General features: G+C 32.0%; 1 protein-coding gene across 1 annotated transcript; it reads right to left on the reverse strand.

The window, feature by feature from the left end:
- Positions 1 to 2,425: 2,425 nt before the first annotated feature.
- LOC127720776 (neurogenic locus notch homolog protein 1-like) lies at positions 2,426 to 10,498 on the reverse strand. Its single transcript, XM_052227529.1, has 6 exons — positions 10,486 to 10,498; positions 6,698 to 6,799; positions 6,262 to 6,270; positions 5,244 to 5,345; positions 4,806 to 4,814; positions 2,426 to 2,442 (listed from the first exon to the last, which is right to left on the reverse strand). The coding sequence occupies exons 1-6, from the start codon at positions 10,496 to 10,498 to the stop codon at positions 2,426 to 2,428; spliced, it is 252 nt and encodes an 83-aa protein (XP_052083489.1).
- Positions 10,499 to 12,689: the final 2,191 nt, after the last annotated feature.

Raw genomic sequence — 12,689 nt, forward strand, 5'->3', positions numbered from 1 at the left:
TGTTTATACGTGTAAATAAATCAGGAAGAACGCATGTATAATTCTTTTTAATTATTCTTAATAAAGGAGGTATCAGGTATAATTCAATTACACAGAAATCTAGAAAGGATATGTACAATGCAATTGTGTTACGCTATAATTTGTGTTAACTTAATAGGTACTAGCAAAGAAAAGGAAACCATCATAGCGAATCGAATAAGTGGTGTGGGATCTCAATTTTCATATCCACATCACGACTGGAGATAACACTAAAGGTAGTACATGCACTCAAAATCAGTGCAGGATAAGCGCTTAACTATATGATAACGGTTTGAAAGATAACCATTAAAAAGTAATACCGCATCAAATAATACTCGCAGTAATTTTTTAAAATCTGAAAGTTTTTAACCCTTTGAAATCATTTCGCTCCCCTCACATATCGTCAGCTGGTCTTCAGAGTTTATTGTTTGCAGGAACGTAATGAACAGGCCAGGGAAACAGGATCTTGTGTTCTTAGAAATGGAGAAATTATTTTAAAGTTATGGTTATTGGGCGAATTAAGATTCATAAGAGTGAAAACTGGTATTTCTCATTTTTTAATATTTTGTCCATCTCGACCGGAAAAAAACTTTAATCATATACTGCATTGGCATTAAAGGACAGAATATTTTATGTGTTCTTTATCTATTCCTCTCATGCTGATTTGAAGGAACAAGTGAAGGTTAAAATTTTTGACAATGCACTTAATCTTTCTATTCAATCCTGTTCTTTTCGTTCCGTTTTGAAATACATTTATCAGAAAGATTGATACTTACAGTCGATTTCTGTAAAAGGAATATATCTTGTTATTTTAGAGTTATTCATTCGTGTACCAGCATTTACAATTCATATCACACAAAATATGTCATAATGACTTCAATCATTCGATCAAGATTTTACAATACACATTTTTGACCTTGATGACTAATAAATGGACTAATATTAATTATCAATAGAACAAAAACAATACTGTGGATTCATTATTATTCGTTGGATACTAATTTTCGTGGATTTCGTGGGTACAGGTGAGCCACGAATTCAAATGATCAACGAATTACACATTTTCTATATGCTTTGTATGCAGAGATTGGCAAAACTACGAAATTAAATATCCACGAAAATGAAAGTTTTCCTCAATCCACGAAAATTGATACCCACGAAAATAAATGAATCCACAGTAACAAAAAAAGATTTTTAAGAATGCGTATCAAACGTTTGATGGGCAATAAAAATGTTAAGTCACTAAATAAGAGCATACAATATGTATGTTCAGACCTAAACAAAAGGTTAACTCTTATACCAGAGCTTTATACGAACTGAACAACATCTATGTTATAATTTCTGTTAAGACCATTCGATTGAAACACTTATCCATGGTAATACTCAATAACTGTGATAAAAAGAGTGTAAATAAAATTCATATTCTGGTTCACCACCATTTAATTATTAATGAGGTTTTTCAGATGTTCCATAAAGGATAACATTTTCGTCTTTCTTGAAAAAAAAGAACAAAATAGATAGAAATGTGGTACATCTTTGAGAAAACTTACTTGTATTACATGTTATTCCAGAATAACCCGCATCGCAAACACAGCTATATGACGCTTTACTATTTATACACCTGCCGTGATGACAAGGGTTTCGGCTGCAGTCTACAATCAACAAATTACATTACACAAATATACAATATAACTTTAAGTCATTATCACATAAAAGTTATTATCAATGTTCAAAATGTAAAACAAAAATTGCATCGGTCACAAATTTGTCAATAGTTTATTAACTTAAACCTTTTCGTCCGAAGTTCAAAACGAAATTCCATTATCGTCTTTGATATTTAATAAACATATTTTTTAGCGTTCCTGATGAAGGGGAATCTAGAAAAGCAACCTCGAATGTACTAAATTTATATATATATTCATTTTGAAAAGTTCATCCTTTAATATATTTAGGTAAGAAATTTACAAAGCGCAGCAAATTTTCTCATGAACTCCTCTCTTAAACTGGTACCAAAATGTAACCATATAGGACGCAAACAATGTTTGTTTGCTTGAAAACAGTAAGTAATGATAGTAATAATAGTGATACCAGTGCTTATAATAATATTAATGAATAAACACGTTTACATTTTGTGCGACTGTCATGCAAGTGAGAGGTTTAGAACCAGATTTAGTCCACCATTTTCTACATAAAGAAATGCCTGTACCAAGTCAAGAATATGACAGTTGTTTTCCATGCGTTTGATGTGTTTGAGCTTTTGAATTTGCCATTTGATACGGACTTTCCGATTCGAATTTCCCTTGGAGTTCGGTATTTTTGTTATTTTACTTTTCCTAAGCAAACAACAGAACATATTATATCTAAATATCCCCCGAATGGGTATTTTAACTGATTCTTTATTCAACATTTACTTACGATTGATGACTGAAATAAAAATTAAGTAACCAAACATTATCTTTATCTGATTTCATTTTTGATAATAAACTTATTGGTTCTTTGAAGGTTTGCAATTTATATTTAAATTGAATTATTAACGATTGTCTTTCACAGTAATAACGGTTATATTTATCTTTGATATAGAATGAATATATTGCTCTCCATGTTTAACGCTTATGGTCTTACACTCTGTCGATCCATGTAATTTACTATTTCACAAGGTTTTTATTTCTAAAGACTGCTTTGACATCGTTCCACTAATCCGTTGGAGGTGTACTGATTGATATTTTGATTTGGAAAAAACACGGTCTACTTATTACTGAAATATGGCTTTGAGATGGTTTTCTTCAGTAACTGTGAGTACTCTAAGATCCTTTTGTTACTTGGTTTTTGCCCTAAGTATCGATCTGATGTGTCTAGCCACTTTTCAACTGATTCTCTCGGTTTGTTCTTAGAATAAGGTTGTACTGGTGAATTACAATAGTCTATCCTAGCATTAGGAAAGTGCCTATAAACCTGTGTAATCTCGACACATTTTATATGTGCCTGTTTCAAGCAGTTCAGTGACTTTCGTTGGTTGATGTCGACGATACTTTGTTTTCGATATAGGCATTAATCTGTTTTTTTGCTTCTAAATTGTTTCACATCTGAACTTTTCCAGGGTACTATATTATATTCCTATATGATTTGAGTTTGTGTATTGGTTAAGGAGATACCGCGAACTCTACATGGAGTTGTTTACATCTTGTGTTACTCAAATTGATTTCTTGTATAAATTTTCTATAAATATCACTACCTGTTTCACAATTATGTCCTGTGTATCCAGCATAGCAAACACAGAAAAAGGTTGAAAGAGAGTTGACACAAAGTCCTTGTATGCAGGGATGAGCTACACAATCTACAATGGATAAAGTGTAACTGAATTTGAGAGCGGATTGATACGATAAATAACACTATGTCAAAGGTCACCATCACAGTTAGACATTAGAAGTCCACAAATCACTGATTTATTTTATTTATGAATAAAAGTGTTACTTCTTAACAAATAATTTTATCAGTTTTGTTTCAAATGCATTCATTTCAAAACATTTTGTTGAGATGGAAGGTTTGAATTTGTTTGTATTCACACTGTGCCCAGAAAGTGTATTCATGCGTTTGAAAATAAAAAAAAATCATCTAAAATTAACTGTATGTTTATTTCTTTTAATTGAACTCGATATGTACATTGACAAAAAAACTTCGTATATCGTAAATTACATAACGAACTATAACAAACTAAAGAATACACCATTAATGATGATAGGAGAAAACAGTGAAATACATATAAACGAAAAATTTAACTCAAATCAGCGATAAAAGACACATTTACACATACATATGTAACCAAGTTGTGTTAATTCTTTTTAAAATCTATGTATTTCATAGAAAGAAAATAAAAACAAACATCACCAATGTCATAAATGGTAAAGGATATGAATTCAAACTTAATAATATCGTGACCCTTATCCTGCGACAAAACAAATCGACCAATATACCCATAACAACCCCATAGAGCAAACAACCTTTACAGTACAAGGAGTACAGCGTTAAAAAATTTCAAAATTTTTCATTGTGACAATCTCTATCATTTAAGGCAACGTTTTGGGGATTTAGTTGCAATGTTATTTCTACGAACACTAATAATAGGTTCTACCCCACACATTCTTTGATACAATATATTAGATATATGTTTCCGCTCGAGATAGTTCCCTTTTCCGCGACTGTGACCTACCGAATTAGACTTATTATCGAGTTTGTACTTACATGTGCAACACGACGGATGCCACATGTGGGAGAGGATCTGCTTACACTTCCAGACACCGTAGCTTACACCCAGTTGTTCTTGGGTTCGAGTTGCACAGTCTTTAGTTTTCTATGCTGTGTTTGTAAACTGTTGTTTGTCCTTTGGTTGATTTTAGTTTTTTGCTATGGCATTGTCAGTTCGTTTTCTACTTCTAAGTTTGATAATCCCGTTAGTATCTTTCGCCTCTCTTTGATATGTTAAAATTAGTTTTGAGTTAGAGATCGGATTTATATAGTTATCATTAATCGACAGGTTGATGAAGTAAAATCTGTTTCCTAAATAAGCTAGGGAAAATTTCCATACAAAGAAACAAAAGTCACAGAAGGAACTACAAAAGTGCCATGTATGGCGTATATGTGGCGGGAATCCACCCCCCCCCCCCCCACCCCCCAAAAAAAACTTCGACCAACGTGTGGTTTATCATAATTTATCAAGCTTCTCAGAACACGTCTAAATGCACAGAATTAGTTATTCTGATATTTATAAATCAAGATATGTTGATACTTACGATCAATAGCTGAAATACAACAAAATTACTTATTACTCTAAATTGAGTGGCAACTTGATACGAACATGAGATTCAATTTGAATTGTATAACCAAAGTTAGTCATAATTCCTTAATATTCAATTAATACGAATGCAACAGATGCTTTTTGTTCCAGTAAAATGTCTGTATAAAACTGCTCGATATTACTGTAAATCAATTAACACTACTACTGTAAATGTAAGAATTATTGCGTGCATTTGTTATTGCCTATTTTTTTCTGAATGGACTAAACTGCGAGATTAATTTTCGCGGTTTCAGGAAATACAGTTATATGTATCTGATTTAAGAATGCGAGTTCTATTCAATCGCCTTTGTTTTGCATTAATAATAACCTCGCAATAATTTCTGAATTTACAGTATTATATTTCGGTTCATTTAGAAAACACTAACACACATACCTGTGTTACATGTATTTCCAGTATAGCCTTTGTCACATTTACAGCTAAACCCTAATAAGGAGTTTGTACAGGTTCCATGAACACAAGGATTTCTACTGCAATCTACGCAAATACAATCAAATATTAAGACAGAGTATAATATAAAATATTTTAACGTTTTTGTTTCGAGCGTCACTGATGAGCCTTATGTAGACGAAACGCACGTCTGCCGAAAAAATTTCAATCATGTTATCTATGATGAGTTTATTCGTAACCTTAAAACTGATGTTCCTCAGTTTATAAGCCATCAACTCAGCAGAAACAGTATATATGAGTCATTATTGATTAGAAGTATCAAACATGTATGTTTGTTTGCTAATGTTTTGCATATTTTTATCAAAATTATTTTGAAAAAGAAAAGTTATAACAGTAGGTTTAACTACATGTTTTGTCTGGTAAACATATTTTAGTTATCCTTTAAGAATCCTTCGTCTCTCTTTTATATATTGAAATTAATTATCGAAAGTTGATTAATACTGTAACCACTAATCAACAGGATGATGAAGTATAATCTGTCTCCTAAATGAGTCAAAGAAGATGAAAAAAACTAAGAAACAGAAGTCACCTAAGGGACTGCCAAATTACAATGCACGGCGTATATATTACGGGAATCACACGCAACAAAAGTAATCAACATCACGATCAGGTTTAAATGTACGCAGTATAAGAGAAATATCATTAAAGTCACTTGATATTTATCAAGTAAAATTAAGAAAATTAAAGAATGACTCAACTGCAATCATCAATAACTATTTAAAAAAAATGAAAACACACTTTATCAATTTCATGCGTTATAAGCGCTATTCTGTATATGTGGCGGGAATCCACCCCTCCCCCACCCAAAAAAAAAAACAAATCGACCAACGTGTGGTTTATCATAATTTATCCAGCTTGTCAGAACACGTTTAAATGCACAGAATTAGAGAAATAGTATAACAGTTATTCTGATATTTATAAATCAAGATATGTTGATACTTACGATCAATAGCTGAAATACAACACAATTACTTATTACTCTAAATTGAGTGGCAACTTGATACGAACATGAGATTCAATTTGAATTGGCTAATCAAAGTTAATCATAATTCCGTAACATTCAATTAATTATTGTTCCAGTAAAATGTCTGTATAAAACTGCACGATATTACTATAAATCAATTAAAACTACTACTGTAAATATAAGAATTATTTCGTGCATTTGTTATTGACTTTTTTTTTCAGAATCGACTAAACTGCGAGATTAATTATTTCAATTTCAGGGAATACAGTTATATGTATCAGATTCAAGAATGCGAGTTCTTATTATTGCGAAACTCATTCAATCGCCTTTGTTTTGCATTAATAAAAACCTCGCAATAATTTCTGAATTTACAGTATTATATTTCGGTTCATTTAGAAAACACTAACACACATACCTGTGTTACATGTATTTCCAGTATAGCCTTTGTCACATTTACAGCTAAATCCTAATAAGGAGTTTGTACAGGTGCCATGAACACAAGGATTTCTACTGCAATCTACGTAAATACCATTAAATATTAAAGACAGAGTAAAATTTAAAATATTTTAACTTTTTTGTTTCGAGCGTCACTGAAGAGTCTTATGTAGACGAAACGCACATCTGCCGTATAAAATTTCAATCCTGTTATCTATGATGAGTTTATTCGTAACCTAAAAACTGATGTTCCTCAGTTTACAAGCCATCAGAAATTGTAAATATGAGTCATTATTGACTAGAAGTATCAAACATATATGTTTGTTTGCTAATGTTTTGCATATTTTGATCAAAATGATTTTGAAAAAGAAAATTTATAACAATAGGTTTAACTACGTTTTTTGTCTGGTGAACATCTATTGGTTATCCTTTTAGTATCTTTCGTCTCTCTTTTATATATTGAAATTAATTATCGAAAGTGGATTGATATTGTAACCACTAATCAACAGGATGATGAAGTATAAACTGTCTCCTGAATGAGTCAAGGAAAATAGAAAAAAGCAAAAAAAAAAAAAAAAAGAAGTCACATAAGGGATTGCCTAAGTACAATGCACGGCGTATATATTACGGGAATCACACGCAACAAACGTAATCAACATGACGACCAGGTTTAAATGTACGCAGTATATTAGAAATATTATTAGAGTCATTTTGATATTTATCAAGTAAAAGTAGGGAAATTAAAGAATGACTCGAATGCATCAATATCTATTTAAAAAAGATGAAAACAATACTCTATCAATTTCATGCGTCCGAACCGCCTTTCTGGATTAACCTTCACCGGAAACGATTAATGTCATATTCAAGGTGTACATTTATCATGTCGATACTATGTACCTATATTTTGGCATTGCACAAGGTTATGCGTTTTTCAGACTGTTTACAGTTTGTTCTTATGATGTGCGGGTACACCACTGTCCCAGGTTACGGGAGGGTTGATCGCTCACAAACATGCTTAACCCCGTAAGATTCTTGTGGCCTGTCCCAAGTCAGTAGCCTGTAGTACAGTGGTTGTCGTTGGTTCATTACAGTCATACTTGTTTTTCGTCCATTGTTTTATTATAAATTAGGCCGTTAGGTTTCTCATGTTTTCTACGACGGGGCCTTTTATAGCCGACAATACAGTATGGGTTTTTTTCTCATTGTTGAAGGCCATACGATTGACTTTCATTGCGTATTAACACTTCATTACTCCGGATATTTGTCTAATTGGCACGCATAATACATCTCCTTCTTTTTGCGCTTTTCTTTCTAGTTATAGAGAAAGAAATGTACAGTTTAATAATAAAAATTGCCCCCCCCCCTCCCCAATCTGTTTTGTAGGGAACAACCTCATTGACGTCTCACTCTCTCCTTCTTGTTCTATTCATAATGGAGTGTCCATGTATAATATATTCAATTTTATTTTGAAAATAAATTTGGACAAACAAATGAGTAAATCCAAATATTTTGAAATCTATTTATGTAACCCTGTTGCATTGGGGGCAGATACATTTAATATATAAATTACGATTAAGTAAAAAGTAAAATAACAAAAATACCAAACTCCAAGGAAAATTCAAAACGGAAAGTCCCTTATCAAATGTCAAAATCAAAAGCTCAAACACATTAAACGAATGGAAATCAATGTCATATTCCTGACTTGGTACAGGCATTTCCTTATATAAAAAATGGTGAATTAAACCTGGTTTTATAGCTAGTTTAACCTCTTACTTGTATGACAGTCGCATAAAATTCCATTATATTGGCAACAATGTGTGAACAAAACAAACAGACATATTAGGTAAAAATGTCAAAAATAGGGGTACAGCAGTCAACATTGTGTTATAATCTTAATTACTTAAAAAAAAACCAATATGTCAACAAAGAAAAAACAAAATGGGATATAGTCAAAGCACATAAGCCAATATGAAAGACAAAAATACAAAAATTGACCATAGCACAAAAAACAATGGCGGGATGATGAGAACCGAGCCATGCCAAAAGGATATTGCCAAAAATGGACTAAACAGTACAGAACTAATAATTTACAAAGACAAATAAAAGAACACTATAACACGTGATTAAGATGATAAACAGCGTCAGTAGCTAGGATCTATACTTCAAGACCATCATGTATTATTTGTGAAGTTGATACGGAATATTTATCAACAAGGTCTTGGTATCTTCTGATGAACTTTTTTAGAAAAAGGACGAGACGTTCTTTGACATAACCCTGGTTCATCAACTTTCTGCTCAGACAATGGTGACGTTTAATAAAGTCTGTGTAGCAGCTGCAAGCTCTTTAAAACCGAATGAGTTGGGAAATGTATATCCCATATTCATGTGAAGTTGGTATATTGCTACTAAGGTGGGGGAAATTGATAATTTCAAAATTAAAATCGTATCGTTTGTAATAGATTCTGGTACTGAGATGACCGTTTATGTCAAATTCGAAGTATAAGTCTAAAAATGAGGCGGAGGAAGTCGTGTCTGATGTTTCTTTAATTTCTAGTAAACTACACGATCAGATAGACTATCCTACATTTTCCGCTGTACTTGCATTCACTGTGTGGACACTTTACGGAAATAATTTTCAAATCGTCTGGGAAAACAAAATAGCTAAAAAAAACCAGGGGAAAATAGCTAAACAAAAGCTGCGAAGGAACATGAGTCAAATGTTGAATAATGACATAAAGACAATAAAATACAATTGAATAAGGCTTATTTGATACAATATCTCATGGCATTCGTGTATATTCGAAAAGTGCAGACTATTTTTAATCTATTATGAAGTTTGCTATTGATTCCCAGTGTGTAAATTGAATACGTTTGATTTATACATTACCAAATAGCGAATTTAATTAGTTGTGCGGGATCTCATTCTCCTTACCCTTATCACGACCAGTGATAAAAACAAAGGTACACAGAAGTACACACAATCAAAACAAAGGTACACAGAAGTACACACAATCAAAACAAAGGTACACAGAAGTACACACAATCAAAACAAAGGTACACAGAAGTACACACAATCAAAACCAATGCATGATTAGCGCTTTACTAAATACTAACGATTTGCAAGATAACAAAAACCAATGAAAAGCAATACCACATCAAATAAAAGTCGCAGTAATTTAAAACAACCTGAAAGTTCACAACCCTCTATAATCATTTCGCTCTCCACATATATCGTCAGCTGGTCTTCGGAGTTAATTGTCTGCATGAACGTAATGACGAGTCCAGGGAAACATTATCTTGTGTCCTTAGAATCGAAGAAATCATGTTAAAGGTATGGTCATTGTAATCAATTACACAGTTTTCAAAGTGAGAGATGACAGGAAGGGATAATTTTACATCTTTTAATTTATTTTTTAAAACTTGAACGAAGTTGGATTCGTTATAGTGAAATTTCCTGGTTTTTGTTTTTATTTTTTGTCCATTTCGAGCAGAAAAACTTTCCTGTATACTGCATTGGCATTATATGACAGAATATGGAATGTGTTCTGTATCTTTTACTCTCGTGCTGATTTGGAAGAACACAGTAAAGGTCAAAAAGTTTGCCTAAGCATTTTATTCAGTCGTGTTCTTTACGTTCCGTTTTAAAATACATTTATCAGAAAGAATTATACTTACAGTCAATTTCTGTAAAGGGAATATATCTTGTTATTATGGGGGTATCATTTGTGTACCAGCATTTATTATTAATTCACCCAAAATAATTCATACTGACTGCAATCATTCGATCATGATTTCACAATACACATTTATGACCCAGGTTACTAATAACTGGACTAGTACTAATTATCACAAGAACAAAACACACTAACAAAAAGTGATTTTGAAGAATGCGTATTAACGTATGATGGCCCATAAAAATGTTTAGTTATTAAATTAGAACATACAGTATGTAACTGCAGACCTAAACAAACGTTTAATTCTCATTCCAAAGCTATATGTGAGCTGACAAACATCTGTGTTATAATTTCTGTTAAGACCCTTCGAATGAAACACTAGTCTATGGTAATACTCAATAAATGTGGTACGAAAAGAGGGTAAACAAAATTCATATTTGGTTCACAATCATTCAATTATTAATGAAGCTTTCTGCATGTTCAACAAAGGATAACATTTTCATCTTTATTCAAACGATAAAGAACAAAATAGATAGAAATGTGGTAGATCCTTGGGAAAACTTACTTGTTTTACATCTTGTTCCAGCATAACCCGCATCGCAAACACATGTATATGACGCTCTACCACCTATACACCTGCCGTGAAGACAAGGGTTTGGGCTGCAGTCTACAATCAACAAATTACATTGCACAAATGTAAAATATAACCTTTAGTCACATATTTATAAGTTATTATTAATGTTCAAAATCGATTACAAATTTATCAACAGTGTATTGTTATACATTTTTGTCTTAAGTACAAAATGCAATTTCTATTCACGTCCATAACGGTTTTCCTGTTTTTGATATTTAAGAATTTATTTTAGCGTTCCTGAAAAATTTATGGAGCAACCAATGTTTTTTAATTACTTAAATACTTTAACTGATAATAGTAATAAAAGTGATAATAATTATAATGATGAATATACATTGTTGTATATGTAATTGATGTGTTGTTTGGCGTTACTGACATATAACCCGTATCTCGTTCTATTCACAAACAATTGGAAAAAACTGTTGTATTACAATCCTTTGTGTGATAATAATATATCGATTATAAGATGCGTATAATTTGCAGATTTCATTAAGAAAACAAAACAAATATGATATCTTAAAATCCCTGAACGGCGTTTTAATTGGTTTTAAATTCAACAGTTACTTACGATTGGTGACTGAAATAAACAATAAGTATTTATCATTTATCCGAAGACAGTTTTAATAATAAAACTATTGATCTTTTGAAAAAAAACTTATTCCTAAAGGTTTGCAGTAAATCTTTGAATATCGTCTTTAACGGCTATAATGTTTATTTATCCAATTTTCATACATAATTAATATATAGCTTTCCATTTATTAACGATTATGGTCATACATCTTGTCTATCCATATAATTAACATTGCACAAGGTGATGCTTTCCAAAGGCAGATTTGTCGTCTTTTTAATAATCCATTGGAGGTGTACTGATTGATCTAATATCTTCGAAAAAATATATACTTAATCGATGAAATAAGGCTGTGAGCTGGCGTTCAGTAACTGCTAGTACTCAAAGATCATTTCCTTAGGATTGTATGCGCTTAGTATCTTTCTGATGTGTCTAGTCACTTTTCAATTGATTTGTATTCAGTTTGTCTTAGAATAATATTGTACTGTTTCATAACTATCTCGGTATAAGGGCATGGTTGTGTGCCAATAAACATGTGTATCCCGCCTCATTCTGTATATGCCTGTCTCAAACAAGGCACCTGCAGTCCTGTGGCTTTTTTTTATATTGACCATAATTATTTTTCGTTAGGTGTTATAAGGTGCTTTTGAAATGTTTCACATTTGAATGTTTTCAGGTTCTGTGATAGTTTCCTGTATGGTAACAGTTTTGTTTATTGTTTAAAGCGGTACAGCGACCTGTAGTTGTTTAATTCTATTTTTGAATATTCATTTGTATTTCAACGTCCTTATACTTTCAATGCAGCTGGTGGACTGTTAGTCCCCGAGTGTATCATTATATCAGTAGTCAGTGCTTCTGTACTGACATGATTTTTAACATAATTGTCGTAAATTATCCGTTGACAGCTTTATACATTATTAAAAAAACTAAGGATTCAAACTCCCTCTGGTAAAAGGTTTACTATAGATTGATTTGGTTATGCTTATTGTTCCCTATTACTCATATAGCTCATCACGTATTCAGGCATTTCTAAATACTTGGCTTTACTTCGGGGGTGGGGTGTTCATTGTGAGGTTTAAACTAAAAGGAACTTCTG

Source organism: Mytilus californianus, unplaced genomic scaffold (genome assembly GCF_021869535.1).
Source record: "Mytilus californianus isolate M0D057914Y unplaced genomic scaffold, xbMytCali1.0.p SCAF_11, whole genome shotgun sequence".
Classification (NCBI taxonomy): domain Eukaryota; kingdom Metazoa; phylum Mollusca; class Bivalvia; order Mytilida; family Mytilidae; genus Mytilus; species Mytilus californianus.